The sequence below is a fragment of the Mustelus asterias genome, chromosome 7 (assembly GCF_964213995.1).
Source record: "Mustelus asterias chromosome 7, sMusAst1.hap1.1, whole genome shotgun sequence".
Lineage (NCBI taxonomy): Eukaryota > Metazoa > Chordata > Chondrichthyes > Carcharhiniformes > Triakidae > Mustelus > Mustelus asterias.
Genome location: NC_135807.1, coordinates 74,313,525 through 74,330,260, shown reverse-complemented (window position 1 = coordinate 74,330,260; position 16,736 = coordinate 74,313,525). Strand labels below are relative to the sequence as shown.

The 16,736-nt window shown below is 40.3% G+C and overlaps 1 protein-coding gene across 2 annotated transcripts in view; it reads left to right on the top strand.

The window, feature by feature from the left end:
- mybl1 (v-myb avian myeloblastosis viral oncogene homolog-like 1) overlaps nucleotides 1-16,736 on the top strand; it is a 75,058-nt gene that overhangs the window by 31,969 nt on the left and 26,353 nt on the right. Inside the window, exons 6-11 of one of the 2 annotated variants that reach the window (XM_078216279.1) lie at nucleotides 1,355-1,538; nucleotides 1,669-1,737; nucleotides 2,414-2,518; nucleotides 10,566-10,811; nucleotides 12,769-13,143; nucleotides 14,040-14,182. In XM_078216279.1, the coding sequence (XP_078072405.1) occupies nucleotides 1,355-1,538; nucleotides 1,669-1,737; nucleotides 2,414-2,518; nucleotides 10,566-10,811; nucleotides 12,769-13,143; nucleotides 14,040-14,182 (1,122 nt within the window). The remainder of the gene's footprint in view (nucleotides 1-1,354; nucleotides 1,539-1,668; nucleotides 1,738-2,413; nucleotides 2,519-10,565; nucleotides 10,812-12,768; nucleotides 13,144-14,039; nucleotides 14,183-16,736) is intronic. The other variant, XM_078216280.1, reaches the window with a different exon arrangement.

Here is a 16,736-nt window from a genome sequence, read left to right as displayed (position 1 = left end):
AACTTTCTTTTTCTGTAGGTTTTTGGGAAATTGAAATCAGTGTTGACTTCTTTCTAAGCTTCCTTCAGGACAATTGGATTCCAGTAATTTGTCTCCCAAAAAATTGTGGATACTTTGGTAAAATCACTCTTTTGAATAACAATGCTGTCAATAATACTCCTTTTAGAGTCAGAGGTTTACAGAGAGTATAGAAAGTGGCAGGAATCTAACCTCGGGCGGAGCAAAAAAGGTGACAATTATGAGAAGGGAGGTGGTCAATGCAGGACTGAGGGGACTGTACCTAAGGTTGAATGTGGGAATGGTCACTGATGATTGAATAGTGTTCAGTTCCATTTACAACTCCACAAACAATGATGTACTCAGTGCTGACATGCAGCAAAACCTGATCAAAATTCAGGCTTGGCATGAAATCCTTGCCACACAATGTCAGGAAGTGACCATTTCTAACAAGAGAATCTAACCATCTCACTTTGACATTCAACAGCATTTGCATCTCTGAATCCCCCATCAATATCCTGGGGGTTGCAATTAATTGTCCAGAAAAAAACTGGACCTGCCACATAAATGCTGTGGCTTCTGACAGGTCAGAAATCTGAAAACCTCTGGAAATCTGAAATGTGGAACTACAATCTACTAGGCACAAGAAATGTGGCTATCTACAATCTACTAGGCACAAATCAGGAGTGTGATAGAATACTGTCCACTTGTCTGGAGGAGTGTGGCTCCAACGACGCTCGAAGCTCAACACTATGAAAGATAAACCAGACTGCTTGATTGTCACCCATCATCACCTTTAAGCACTCACTCACTCAATAGCTGGTGCATAGTAGCAGCAGGATGCACTGCAGCAACTTGCCAAGGCTTCTTTGTCGACACCTTCCATTCCTGGAACCACCACCACCTAGAAGGATAAGGGCAGCAGGTGATTGTAAACTCGCCAGCTAACTAAGAGCTGTTGCTTGCTTGCATTCCCAACAACTGGCCAGGAGACTACAGCATATTTAAATAGGACCCTGCTATTCACATCAGCATGGCCTTCAGAAGACTGGATTTTCCAGGTGTTACCATGTTTTTCTGCACTCTCCCTACCTTCCTACAATGATTCTGGTTCACAAGTACGTGTATATATTTTAAAGAATGATTGCCATTTAACTATTTTTGCAGTATTCCTATATTTAAAGTGATGTACACATTTTGTACTGTCATTTTAAAATTGGGAATGCTCGAAATTCTTTAACTTAAGCTCAGTACTGTATATTTTTTCACCAAGTGTTCTGTTTACTGTTAGCTGTTTACTGTAGAATAATGTACAGAATTTTATCTGGTTTTATACAAATATATTAAATCTATACAGGACAGATAATTCAATCAAGAACCATTGGAATTCCACAATGAGAAGGAAAGTTGAACAGGAAGGATATCTGCAGGATGCTCCCAAATGCGACTTGCTTCCAAGCATACAACAGAAAGTGCCACCTCGGACACCTCTGAACACCGTGCAGTTCCAGAACCAGTTTTTCATTCCTGTGTCCACGCAAGTAAATGACTTGCACTTTGTTTAACTGAGTAATTTATGAATTTAAATAAAATAGCATATTTGATGTTGGTTTTGATATTGCATCTTGTAAAGCCTTAAAATTGATTTACAGTATCTTGGTTTTTTTTCAGGCCCTCAGACATCAGTACTTGGGTGCAGAAGAATCTTGCACAGAAAATACGACAACAGGTTTTGCTCAAGTAAGACATGACATTTTTCTTTAATTTGATTTTAGTGCGATTTAAGAATACATACTACTCGCAACTGTTTAGTTTTTATACATATATCATTATGCGGACGTTAAAAAAATTGTAAGGTTTAAGCTTAGACATTTATGTAAAATATATTTCTGTTTGTCACATGCAATGAGCTTTTGAACTTTTTCTATCTATATAAATTGCAACTTGTTCTGTCTTGGTTATCCATGATACCTCATACTATGTCTGGATTCAATGTGTTTTCAAAACTCAATTTACTCTGCTTTACATAAATTAATATGGAATAAATAATAGCCAATTTTAAAATTTCTGGTTTCCTTTAAATATCAAAAAATTGCATCCGCCTTCAAAGCTGTGATTCCGGTTGCACTGAGGCTAAAGCATCCGCAGTAAAATATTTTACTACCATTTTCATGTGGTGTTACTTGATTGGTTAATTTTGTTAAAATTTCATATTAACCCATTGCACCAAAATTTAAAGACGGTGTTATCATTGATAACCTTGCACCAGTTCATGCACTTGATAACCTTGCAATAGATCATGCACTTGAAAGAAAGAGTAAACCTCACATCTTCATCTCTGTCTCTCTCTCTCTCTCCCTGTCACTCTCCATTTTGTTCTTTTCCTTTTTGTTCTCTTGTTACATGTTCATTTCAGCAACCATATGTTGATGATGATCCTGATAAAGAACAAAGAATAAAGGAACTTGAACTCCTCCTAATGTCAGCAGAAAATGAAGTCAGAAGAAAACGAGCAGGAGCTGTAAGGATTCTGTACACTCTCAACCTTTTAGATTGCTTAGCCTTTTTCATCTAAGACTTACTATTTCATCTGTGCTTTTTTCTTATTTGGCCTTTCATTGTGATGCTCTGGTTCCATTAAGCCCTAGAATTGTATGTTAGAAATTAGTAAAATAACATCTAACTACATGAAGGCATAAAAAAGTTTTTTGACTCAATAAAGATGTAACTTTGGGATTCATGGTTTGATTTAGTAAAGATGTTTACGATCTTTTTAAATGGCTTAATTTTTCAAAATTATTTTTTGAATTGAAGGCTAGCATATGCTGACTTATGAAGTTAGTGTATATTTTGATTGCACGGTATTTGTGTGCATTGCTTTGATCAAATTTCTTGTCATGGTGGGGAACAATGCAAGTTTGGAAGTTAAGGTAATTTGTCCCTAGGCTCTTCAAGTTAACTTGGTCTGAGAATGCAGCAAGAGTGTGACAACAATATCTTCAACATAAAACAGCCACATGAGAATTTGATGATGTGCCAGTAATAGATCCGGCACAAAAACCCCCCAGCAGAACTGGATATTAAATATTTCTGCACAGAAAGTGTTCAGCAAAGAAAGGGGAAGAGGCGGCATCATTGATTAGAGACAGAGGATGGAATTTTCCATTCTGGAGACTAAGTGCAGTTGCAGGCAGGAAAGATGGCGTGATTCCTGCTAGGTCATATGAAGCTGTGCAATCTTTGGCTTTTCAACTCATTGATTATACATCAGCAAGGAACTTGCTGAATCTCGTGGTAAGGCAGGCCAGGGTTCGTCTGCCCCGCCATTACTTCAAGAGGTCGAAGTCCTGACACCATATTTAAACAGGACATACACAGACATTCACTCACTGCAGGCCATTGAATACCTGACACTTGGAGGGGGCTAAATGTAAACTATATTTACAACAGTACAGATAATATACAATGAGTGAACACTTGTATTGCATTGCTCAGATTCTCCATGGGATCTGAAAGAACCAAATGCTCTGCTCTGCAGTTCAGTGAGGCCTCCGTGGGGATTCTCCTCTGGACTGTCCAGGAAAGGCAGAAGGTCCTCTTTCCTCCTGGGTGGGAGCAGGAGGTCCCCTTAACTGACCACGCCAGCCTGGGATGACATGGCCAGGAAGGTGAGTGCCTTTAGGAACCAAAAAAGGAATGTCCTGTAGTTCCGAAAAAATATGAATGATCTGATGTGCTCCAGTGGGGTAAGTGAAACTTCTGCTCACTCTGAACGCACTACCATAAAGGCATCAGGTAGTCTAAGGGTTGGAGTCCACAGGGATGTCACACATGACCAGGGGATTGAACGTTAGCACTTGATGCTTGCCATCCATTTTAAACTCACTATCCCTTAACGGGGAGGACTCCGCTTACAGAAAAGGCATGCATGTTTCTGAACTGATCTTTCGTCCATAGTGCTCACAAACAATCCATTTGTCTTTTTGCAAGACATAATTGTCCACAACAAAATGGAGAGAGCGAAGAGTACAGTGTCTGTCTGAGAGTTGAGGACGCTTTCCACCCACCCTCTATTCCCGCAGGAAAAGGTGAAGGATGTCCTCCAGCAACACCCCAGCCCCAGACCTGCTCAGATGAGGATGCAGAACACTAGCTGATGAAGATCTGTCACTGTGTTCACTTGCACCTTCCACCAGCACAGATACAAGTATCTCAGTGGAATTTAGTTCTAGAGTATGTTTGGGTTCACAATCTGGTGATCACCTCACAGATACAAGTCCACAGTAGGTGGAGGCAGTGACTACTGAGGTCTCTGACATTCAGACTGCTGGAGACCAGGCCCTTGCTGAGTTGGAGTCTGATGCCAAGCCTCTGGATTGGCCCTAAAATAAATGCTGGAGATGCAGAGTCAGGCAGGGGAACATCGGGCAGACTTGTCAGAGACTGTGTCACCAGACTGGACCGAAGGATGGAGGAGTCCATCCATGTTCTATCTGGTGTTGTGGCTGCAGCATGAGAGCACGTCAAAATCTCCATGGGAAGGGTGGCACCTAGATGTAGCAACAGTAAGAAGTCTAACAACACCAGGTTAAAGTCCAACAGGTGTATTTGGTAGCAAAAGCCACTAGCTTTCGGAACAGGCTGTTCCTTCGTCAGGTGGGTGGGAGTTCTGATCACAAACAGGGCACAAAGACCCAAACTCAATTTACATGAATAATGATTGGAATGTGAGTCTTTACAGCTAATCAAGTCTTAAAGGTACAGACAATGTGAGTGGAGGGAGCAGTAAGCACAAGTTAAAGAGACGTGTATTGTTTCCAGACAGGACAGCTAGTGAGATTTTGTACATCCAGGCAGGTTGTGGGGGTTACAGATAGTGTGACATGAACCCAATGCCTGGACACCCTCCTGACGAAGGAACAGCCTGTTCCGAAAGCTAGTGGCCTTTGCTACCAAATAAACCTGTTGGACTTTAACCTGGTGGTGTTGGACTGGGGTAAACACAGAAAGAAGTCTAACGCCGGCATCTCCACATCATGACCTAGATGTAGCAGCAGGGAACAAAATTTTGAGTGCACAATGGTGACACGGATGTTCATTCACTGTGTATATTATCCGTACTATTGTAAATATAGTCTGCATTTAGCACTCCAAGTCTCAGGATATTCAATGTGATGCAAGATCCCACATTCATTCAAGGGACAAAAATATGTACTCAAAATGCTCCCACTGGACATCTCAGTTGCATTAACTCTCACTCAATCTCATCACATTGGTTAGTCTTTATTTTCATACCTGCAACGTGAACAAAGGCCTTGTATCTCAGGCAGGTAATATTTGGTCTCAGGAGAATTGCTCATCAGTGGTAGTGATTACCCTGATGCTGTCGCACTGATGTCTGTAGTTTGTAAATGTAACAAATATGTTGTGTGGTGAACGATAGAATTTTTTCTGACATGCACTTTTGTGATGGTGTTTATTTTATGGCAGTGAGATTTTGAGAAAAGTAGTATTCATCTTCGAGCACCGTAGACTTCCATTCCTCCATGCAGCGTATTTTCATATCTGCTTTTAAGGCTGAACATTTTTCATTTTTAGTTCCCACTCCATACATGATGCTGAACGATGGAAATTGTTTCCACTTGGTGACATTGAAAAGTCTACTAGAGGCAGACATTTCAGAGGCATCTGTGATGTCAGAGGTGTGTGCTCATTCTGATGAAGCTGTCTAATTCCCTGTGAGGATCTTACTTTGCTCCTGAAAAGCTTCCTAGTGATGCTGTACAGGATCCTTCAGTAAAGGCACAGTACTCAACTCAACGTGGAATTTATTGTATGACTGAGTACTCATTGACTTGGAAAGAAAGCACTGGCCTTTGTGAGATGGAAAATGTTGAGAACTACAATGCTTTGGCACATCTCCTGAGTCCTCAGCAGGATTTATGAAGGCAAAAAGTTGTCATTGACTGCTGTGTCAACACTGACTGGGTCACATCTCTCCCAAATGCCAAGGCACTGCAGGACGTAGACTTGGCAGGCTTCTGAACTGCAGGTTTGTGAGTTTTTAAATAATCAAACAACTATTCCGCTGAGTCACTCTGAGGACAATGCCAACATAACTCGCAGCTTTGAGCGCATGTTGTAGAGTAACAGTTCACTTTGTCCTGATGTCCAATGGCATATTGAGGCTCAGTAGCAAGATGAAGCCTCTGCATTATTCATCCATGAGAGATGTTGCTCCCCTTTGGGACAGTCAAGTGCTAACTATTGACTAATGTTTTTCCTGTTAGTGCTGCCTTGCTAAGCTGTTGTCATACTGGCATTTGTGCAATTGCGTTTCAGCTGCTTGAAGGTTGCTATACGTGCTGACGTGCTTGGTTGAAAGGACTGCACTGTGTAGATGTTTTAAGGAGGTGCATAGTGAAGTGCTAGTCATATTCCACAGTGACCATATGGTTCCCATGGCTACTGTGTCTTCCAAGGATGACCCTGTTATTAGTGCTGAAGGTGACTTGTACTGCTTCCATGATCATTGAGATTGAGGAGCTTTCCTGATGTGGTGATGCTGAAAATTAAGATTTTGTTGTTCCCCTGTATCAAAGCCTGAAGACAACATTGATTCTGAAAACTTCCCTTCGCCTTATTTCCCTTGAAATCTTGTAACTATGACGTTGTCACAGGCATGTATGCCACATTGTGCCCATGCAATGACATTTCTCATGTGTCTGGTCTGAATCCTTGACGACCTCCGAGTCATCATCCATGGAGACATCTAGCTCCTCAATGTCTCCCTCTGGCAAGACATCACCCACCCCCCCAGCTTTATAGCGCTAGGTTGTGCAAGGCACAGCAAACAACAGTGATGTGTGACACTCTGTCGTGCGTGTTCAGAACTCTGCCTGACCGTTCCAAACGTTGCAAACGTGTCTTTAAGTGGCCAGTAGTTTGCTCTATTAAGGACCTTGTGACAGAATGTGCAGCATTTTATCTCTTAATTGCACTCTGTAGCTGATGAATGGGTGGTATGAGCCACTTATCGCCGAGGAGCCATCCCCAAGGCCACTCAAATATCTCTGGCACCTGGGATTGACTCAAAATGTGAAAGCTGTGCTGACATGTTAGATCTGCTTTCTGTGATCACAAATGCGTTGGAAAGTGAAATCATTTTCTATTAATGAATCTTCAAGGCTGCCGGGGAGCGCTCAAGGCCATGTGTGCTGTCGATGGCACCCTACAGTTGTTGAAAACCTGAGATCATAGAAAATCCCCAAGCTCTGGTAGTCTGGTTTGCTTCATCCATGTGGAACTGCAAGTAATGGTGAGCTTTGCTGAAAGAGACATCTGTCATCTCCCTTGTGTGGTTCTGTAAAGGTCCCCAATGGAGCACTGGAAGGATCCGCTGCCATTCAGTGCGGTAGTAACCTTTAGAGTAACTTGCATTGAATGCTCTCCATGCTGCGTGGGTTCCTCGTGAGAATGTGAGCTACCACACTCCTGGACAAGTGAAGCCCGGAGTGCAGCAGGGCTGCATCCTCTCTCCTATTCTGTTTCTCATCACCATCGACTGGATCATGTGTCAAACAACATCGGACCATCTCGAGGGAATTCAGTGGACCCTCTTTTAATACATCAGGAAATCCTAACAATACAGTCTTAAGGCCAAAATCAGACTCTACAACGGTAAAGTCAGTCCTGCTCTATGGATCTGGATCTGAATGCTGGAGGGCAGTGAAGACAGACATGACCACGGTGAACACCTTTCATAATAGTTGCCCTACGTGAGATGTGTAACATTGGCTGTTTAAATAAATAATTTAAAATGCAGTAAACTTTGGTAAGCAGGACTTAATGTGTTGCCTTTGCGAAAGGGATAGTTCGGATACAGACAGGTACATTTCCTCGAGGCTAGAAGGGCAACCAAAGCTAGGGCTCCCTGAATGTCAAAATAGTAAAATGAACCGGAGAAAAGGTGCATATGACAGATGTAAGTAGATAATACAACTAAGAACCAGGCTGAATATAGGATGTTCAGAGGGGAATTGCGAGAAGTAAGGAGACTGGCAGCTAATGTAAAAGGTAATCCAAGAGTCTTCTATAGACACATAAATATTAAAAATGTAATATGAGGAGGGGTGGGGCCCTCTGACAAAAACATCTAAACCTAGAGGCAGATGCTACCAAACTCGGTGAAAGGTGGTTGTTGCGATACTAGTTTGGCTAAAAACTGATAAAGGAGGTATTAGAGCAATTACAGTCATAGGCAGAGGTGAACCCATGGAAGAATTTGAAAACAATGACAATTTTAAAAGCAAAGCATTGCTTGATTGGGAGCCATTGTAAGTCAGCAAACACAGGGTTGATAAGTCAATAGGATACAAGGCCACTGGCAGCAGAGTTTTGAATGACCTCCGGTTGATGGAGTATAGAACATCAAATTAGTGCGTGGGAATAGTTAATGAAAACTAAGCAGGGGAGGGTTTCAGCAGCAGTGAGCAGCCCCAAGATGGAGACGGGCACTTATGGAGGTGGAAAGAGGTGGTCTTCATGATGGTGTGCATATGTGATTGGAACATATATTCAAAGCAAAGGAGTTGTGCATTATGGGGGGGCAGGCAGGTAAGTGGGGTTCAAGCCAAAATCCGATCAATCAAGATCTTATTGAATGGCGGAGCAAGTTTGAGAGATCTGATGGCCTTTTGCTTCTATTCCTTACGTCTGTTCTTATGAAGCTCACCTTGGGGTCAGTTATGATATCAAATCAGCCTCTGGATTGCCAGATAAAGGAATCAGTGGCTAGGGAATGGAGTTTGTGGTGGGGACTAAAGACGATGGCTTTGGTCTTCCCAATCATAGAAATCATAGAATCCCTACAGTACAGAGAGGCCATTCAGCCCATCGAGTCTGCACCGACCACAATCTCACCCAGGCCCTACCCCCATATCCCTACACATTTACCCACTAATCCCTCTAACCTACGCATCTCAGGACACTAAGGGCAATTTTTAGCATGGCCAATCAACCTAAACCGCACATCTTTGGACTGTGGGAGGAAACCGGAGCACCCGGAGGAAACCCACGCAGACACGAGGAGAATGTGCAAACTCCACACAGACAGTGACCCAAGCCGGGAATCGAACCCAGGTCCCTGGAGCTGTGAAGCAGCAGTGCTAACCACTGTGCTACCGTGCCACCCAATATTTAATTGGAGGAAATTTCTGCTCGTCTAGTAATGGATGTTGGGGAAATTGTGATAAATTAGCCACAGTGGAGGTAGCGAAGTAGAAATGGATATCGCCAACGCATGTGTGAAAACTTGTTTTTACAGATATAGTTGCTGAGGAGCAACATGTAGGTTAAAAACAAAACTGGCCCGGGGGGATATTGATCCTCTGGGGACACCAGAGCTACTAGTGTGAGAGTGGGAAGACAAGATATTGCAGATGATATTCTGTCTACAATTAGATAGGAATGGAACCAGGCAACTACAGTCCCAATCCGCTGGGGGATGGTGGAGTGGCATGGGAGAAGTATGGTGTGGTCAACTATGTTAACGGTTGCAGGCAAACAGTGAAGGATGAGGAAGACTATTTTACCTTTGTCATAGTCACATGCTGTTTGGTACCAGTGGTAAAGATCTTTTAACCAATTGTATGATTAAAACCCTGAATTAATTAGTCCAATGGGGAGAAAAGTGTCAAATTTTCATTTTGGACATAAATAATTGGATAGTCAAATCTTTGGGTAAGATTGAACTTGCTACTGTTGGTGTTTTGCTTTCCTTTAGCAACTAACTCTGAATTTTGCTAGTTGGATAAGTAAGCACTTAAAGCACCTGCCTTCAGATTGTAATTTGAACGTGAAACTGAATGTTGTATTTGTCAAGTGTTGTATGTTTCACACATTCATTGAACTAAAGATGACTCCAGGAAAACTGCTATTAGCAATTACATCCTTGGCAAAGCTGGTTTACACAGCTGTTTAAGGAGTCTAACACTAGTCTTGTACTAGTGACAGAATGTTTCAGAACTTTTGCAAACATTTAGGGTGATTTATCTAGCAAATTTAGTAGCTGCATTTGGAGATTTGTTATGAAACATGTTTTGCAAATGTGTGCAGAGTTTCACACTTTAGTTTCCAATTCAGGCTGAGGAAATTGAAACCTTCTAAACCATATTACATAGTTAGAATTTCAGTTAAGAAATATGAGTCTTTAAAATTTTAATTACATTATGGAGAACTCCTGTGCTCTTGTGGTCTTAACTTTAAGACATACCTCTACAAATATTGAACATACACCAAAACCATTTTATGTTTTGACAAACTGAGCATATTTTAAATGTCATGGAGGCAGCTGTTCAGGAGCTAAAACATTTTTGTGTTCAATTGGATATGGATATTCTCCATGTGAATTAATTTTGTCTTGATGGAACACTATTTTGTGGTTTTGACCATAGTGGATCAAATAATTGCTCCTACGATATCTTAAAATTAATTCTTTGTAAAAATAACTTTATTGTAAAACAAATGATTTTAGAATAAGCTTATTTTTGTTTAATTGTTTTGTTTAGTCACAAGATGCTACTGACTTTACATGCTGGTCAAGAAGTTTTTTTGGTGATGAAAGTTTATCCAGTACCTTGAGTAGCCTGGAGGATAAAGCAACTGAAACTTCTACCAAGGAGCAGCTCCAGGGAACAAGCACACCTTTACAGCAGGCATCCCTCAACCGTTTTCTTGCACAAGAGGAGAATTCAGCCCTCAATACACTACATTCAATTCCTGATTTTGCTAAGACATTTGAACTAATTGAAGCAGTAAGTTTGTCCTCTCCTATAATTAAATGTAGTAACACTAAATTCATTTGGTTACCTAATAATGGTACTTGGCAATGGTTTGTGCACTTTTAATACTTCTTCCATGTGTATTATGCATAGACTCTAGCTTTAGTGAAAGATTTTTGATTCCCTCTGTAGATTTGTAGTTTATTTGCAGTAAAATGGCAGCCCCACTTCACCTTAAATTGCCAATGCTGCCTTCGTATTATGTCAATCTCTTCAGGAGGAGTGAGATTTTTCAAAGTGATAGGACCTCTTACGCTGGTTGTTGTGTGCAAGCTTCTTTAGAAACAAGAATGGACATGGATTATTTTGTGCCCTAGGCAAGGGGTTTCAATCTTCTGCTTTAGTGAGCCAGCTCCTCTGAGTATAGAGGATGACAGGAAGAAGCTACAAGTGTGACCAAGGCAAGGTATTTTTTGAGGGCAGGAGCTTTTGAATGAAGAAGGAAAGAGATGCAGTGAAAACTTCCCTTCTAACTAATGGAAAACTAGAAGGAGTTGATTACAGGTAGGGACCTGCAAGGCTGTGCAGAGATAATAAATTGTGAAAGGGAATTTGCTGTAGTACTCTTGGTGAGATAGTTACATTTCTCACTGCACAGCGCCCAAGTCATGAAGAAAATTCTGCTTGCATTCCCATGTGCCGTTATCTGTTTACACCCAGAAGGAGATCATAGAAATCATAGAAACCCTACAGTGCAGAAGGAGGCCATTCGGCCCATCGAGTCTGCACCGACCACAATCCCACCCAGGCCCTACCCCCACATATTTTATCCACTAATCCCTCTAACCTACGCATCCCAGGACTCTAAGGGGCAATTTTTTAAACCTGGCCAATCAACCTAACACGCACATCTTTGGACTGTGGGAGGAAACCGGAGCACCCGGAGGAAACCCACGCAGACACGAGGAGAATGTGCAAACTCCACACAGACAGTGACCCAAGCCGGGAATCGAACCCGGGACCCTGGAGCTGTGAAGCAGCAGTGCTAGCCACTGTGCTACCGTGCCGCCCTGAGATGAGTTCATTTTCCTCTAATGAATTTTCTCAACTACCATCTCTAGAATCCTTCTTTATTCCACACATCTTTCTGCAGTGTTGCTTCACTGGTCTAGCACAAAATGTCATCTCCCTTTAAGCTGCTGCAAAATCTTAAGACCCTGCAGCAGTGCGTGATTTCCCACTCCTAATTGCTGAGCAGCTTACAGGAAACAATTTTAGTGCTGTCAGTTTGCTTGCCGCATGCAATTGAGAGCAACCTGAGAAATTCAATCATCTGGGCAACTGTTTCTCTTGTGGTCCTTCCCCTCCCTCCCCCACTGGATTTAATGCTGAAATACTTGAAATTAACCCTAATCTAACAAAAGTATGAGAGAACCTGAAATACCCATTGAATTAATGATAGTGAGAGAGAGGCACGCATTTTTAATTTTAAAAAGTAAGTAAACTGGCTATTATGGCAATTTCGAATAAATGTGTAACTTATAAATTAAACTGTAGTTAATTTGATATATTTTTAAAAACTTAAATACTTGCTTACTTATGCTTTTATTTTTCTTCAAAGGTTTTATTGTGTGTAATCAATTGTATGTGGAACCTGAAGATTCTGAATTTGGATATTTATCACCAACAGACCACATCTTCAATAATGTAGAACTAAACAACTACTGTAACCATAACAATAGAATATGATGACATCAATCTACTTGTATTCAAATTGCAACAACCTTTCTTCTCTCTATTTCTTATCCACCAATAAAGGGACTTGCATGATCTAGAAAGTTTGTTTAAGAATGCTAACTTTAAAAAAAGGTCGTATATCCTGCACCGTTATTTGATGGCCATACTGCTGATTCTAAATGTGAATTAAAATGAAACCTTTTGTTATAGATTTTATAGTTTTGAGTGTAACTAGATTTTTCCTTTTTCTCAGGATTCTGTAGTGTGGAATGAGCTAACTAACTTTGACTTCTCTGAAGTCAATGAAAAGGCATCTGCTAAACAGACTCCGGCTAAATTTGAACGTTTGCAGCGCAGAGGTGGAATAGGTTATCGCTTTGATGGCCATGCCATTTCAGATCTGAGCAGAAGTACTTGCAGTAACAGCAGCGGGCAGGGTGAACTCATTCCTATAACGTCCCCTATTGTTGCCAAGTTCAGTACACCACCAACTATTTTGAGGAGGAAGAGGAGACTTCGGCTTGGCCCGTCCCCATCCAGTGACTGTAACAGCATTTCCTTCATGGACAACAGCACAACGAGCCCAAAAAGTACTCCAGTAAAAGCACTGCCCTTTTCTCCTTCTCAGGTAGAACTCTCATAGCTAATGTAATAAGTAGAGTAGACATCACTGTTTATATTTAAAATCCTTTTAGTTTTAGTTTTTAGCATTATTCAAATTTTGTTTAGACATGGTTTAGTTTAGTACAGAAAAAGTAAGTGTAGCATATTTAAATTAGGTTTAACTGACTTTTTAAACAACTAAGAATTGCACAATAAAAGCAGAAATGCTGGATTAATTCAGCTGGTCTGGCAGCATCTGTGGAGAGGGAAACACAGTTAACAGATTTTTAGAAGGGGCAATGGACTCAAAACGTTGACTGTTTCTGTGCTGCCAGACCTACTGAATTAATCCAGCATTTTTTGTTTTTGATTTTGTGATATTTTGCTTTTATTTAAAAATTGTACACTATTGCTTCACAATTGGGAAAAGATTAGCCAAGTAAGTACGAAAAAATACATAGTTAATTTATGAATAGGTTGCTATCTAATGCAATAAACGTTTGATCTTTAGAATCATTCAAAATGAGTTAGATGAATATTATAGGGCAGAAGCTTAAAATGGAAATGAGTTTGTGGCTTTTGACAATGATATTTCAAGAAGCTGATAAACTAGGTATCCTTATTCAAAGATGGTTTTATTGTAATTGAAACAAAATTTCTGGAAATAACCACAGCACGTGTGTCAACATGTGGCAAGTACAAGTTAGTTAACATTTCAGGTGTTCACCCTATGTTGGAAACGGTTGTGGTGAAATTTTTTAACTAGATGATAACCTGTCTTTTACAGATGCTGACACACTTACTGGGTACTTCCAGCAATCTGTTTTATTTTTGTCATAATTGCAGTTGTTTGTAAACATTTGAAAATCTCAGAACTTGAGAATTAAATCTTTTTATTTTTTTCCTGCCCCGAAACTCCAGTTTTTTAATATCTGCACTGGCAATGATCATCTGAACCTTGATAATCCAGCACTTACTTCAACTCCAGTCTGTGGACAAAAAGTTCTGGTCACAACTCCGTTACGGAAAGACCAAACGCCTAGAGTTCAAAAAGAAAATGCAGGGTGAGTAGTTATAGGTCTTCCCGCCTCCTGATAGACAATTACTATTTGGAAAGATTTTGCTTTTTCCCATCTCTACATCAAACCACCTTTTACGAAGTCTTACATTCACGATATGCAGTCTTCAGATTACTAACCATACAATATTTAGAATGCATTCATAATATTCAAGGAGCTTGTTGTTATAATATGGTTCTGTAAAGAGCTTTGGATTGGAATAGCTCGGATGGTTCATTGACCCACCTTTGCCCAGGGTTGTTTCGTGTTTCTGGCAAGTGGGTCCAAAAATTCAGATCACAATTTTAATTTTTGCAATTAAACTTTTTCTTTGTTTACTTCTGCGCTGCGCCCGCAGAAGATAAGAGGCTGGCTTCTTTTCTGAATCAGTACCTGTTTTGAAATGGATTTGGGACAGTCAACAGAATTAAATATATTCTTCAAACCTATGCCTCAAATTTGCCACAGGAAAATACCTGCATTCCCCTCCCATTTAAAACAAAAAAATCACCAATTCCATTAAGAACTGTCATAAGCTGACTAGAGTCACATTTAAACAAAGATTTGCCTTGTGCCTCATTTTCCTCCCCATCCCTGCTTTCCCGCTATAAATAATGATCACCAATCTATCAATAGTAGTAAGGGTTGCTGCAAGCTATCCCTGAGGTGGATGCAATACTGAAGAACCATTTTGTGTGCTATTATTGAAGGTTAAATAGTGATCTCTTAGGACGTCTTGAGTCAGAAATTTTGCTACTGCCTCTACATAGCTCTGTTCTATGGACTGTAGTCATGGAATACTCAATAGGAGTACCTTTGTTTTGATATGGACAGAAGGATAAAAATGCATGGGCTAAATTGGAGGCTCCGAGAGCAGGCATCACTTAAAGATATCCCTGACTGCATATAGACATAACCGACCAGGCATTTCAGATCAAGAATGTCTTTCTTATGTGCGGTGTTCCCTCTAGCGGGCGTTCAAAAAAAATTTAAAGCAGCCAAACACTTAAATAGAATTGCCTACGCAACCCAATTATCAGAGGAAATGCACTTTATGTATCATACAGAAGGGTACACAAGGAAAAAAAGGAAGTGGAACAGGACAGAAAAATGCTAGAATAAAAATAGCTGATGGCTCATAAATTGCAATAAGTAATTGCTGATTTACCAAACAAAGGTAACCCCACCTACCTATTCTTCCCCCAACTTCAAGTTCTTTACTTTTTGATACTTTTGCCAAGAGGAAATGTTGGTCAGTGTGTGGCAGGAAGGAACAGAGCATAAGTGTGCGCTCACAGATAAGACTAGAGGTTGCGAAAATACAGAGTTGAGGACACGCTATATGAATGCACATAGCATTCGCAATAAGGTAGATGAATTGACAGCACAAGTGGAAGTTAACACTATGACCTAATTGCCATTACAAAGATATGGCTGCAGGTGACCAAGGTTGAGAACTGAATGTTCAAGTTATTTGATGTTTAGGAAGGATTGACCAGAAGGGAGAGGTGTGATAGTGTTGTTAATAAAATAGGTCATCGGTACATTAGTGAGAGAGGATCTCAGATCAGAAGATGTGGAATCAGTTTAGGTGGAGCTAAGAAACAGCAAGGGACAGTAAACATTAGTAGGAATTGCTTAGAGACCACCAAATAGTGGTAATGGAAGGCATTTAATATATCAGAAAATTAAAAGTTCATGTAACATGGGTAATACAGTATTAATGAGGGACTTAAATCCACTTATAGTTTGAAAGTGATGTGGTTCAATTCAAAACTAGGGTCTTAAATCTAAACAAAACAAGCTATGAAGATATAAAGAGCAAGTTGGCTGTGGTAGATTGGGAAACAACATTAAAAAATATGATGGTCGACAGACAATGGTGAGCATTTAAAAAGTTTTTTAAAAAGTACATGGTTTAGAACAAATTTACATTCCTTTAGAGGCAGAAAAACCCAGCAGGGAAGGCTATCTATCCATGCTAACAAGATGTAAAGGATTGCATTAGATTAAAGGATGAGGCTTATAAAATTGCCAAAACAAAGTAATGAGTTGAAGATTGGGTGCATTTTAGAATTCAACAAAGGAGAATCAAGAAACTGATAGAGAAAATATAGTATGAAAGTAAATTAGCAAGAAACATGAAACTGACTGGAAAAGCTTCTATAGGTATGTAAAAAGGAAAAGATTATTGACATAGACAAATGTGCCCTCATTACAGGAAGAGACAAGAGAATTTATAATGGGGAATAAGGAAATGGCAGAGAAACTAAACAAATACTTGCACATGTCTTCATGGAAGAAAACATAAGTGATTTACTGATGAATACTTTGCTTGTTTCTCTTCGAAACTCATGTAATTTATTAGTAATTGTAAGGCTTTATTAGTTGTCAGATTTACTAGCAATAGTAATAGCTGGATTAGCCTGACCTCAGTCATTGGTAAGACTTTAGAGTCCATTATTAAGGATGAGATTTTGGAATACTTGGAAGTACATGGTGAAATACGGCAAAGTCAGCATAGTTTCATCGAAGGGAGGTCATCCCTGACAAACATGTT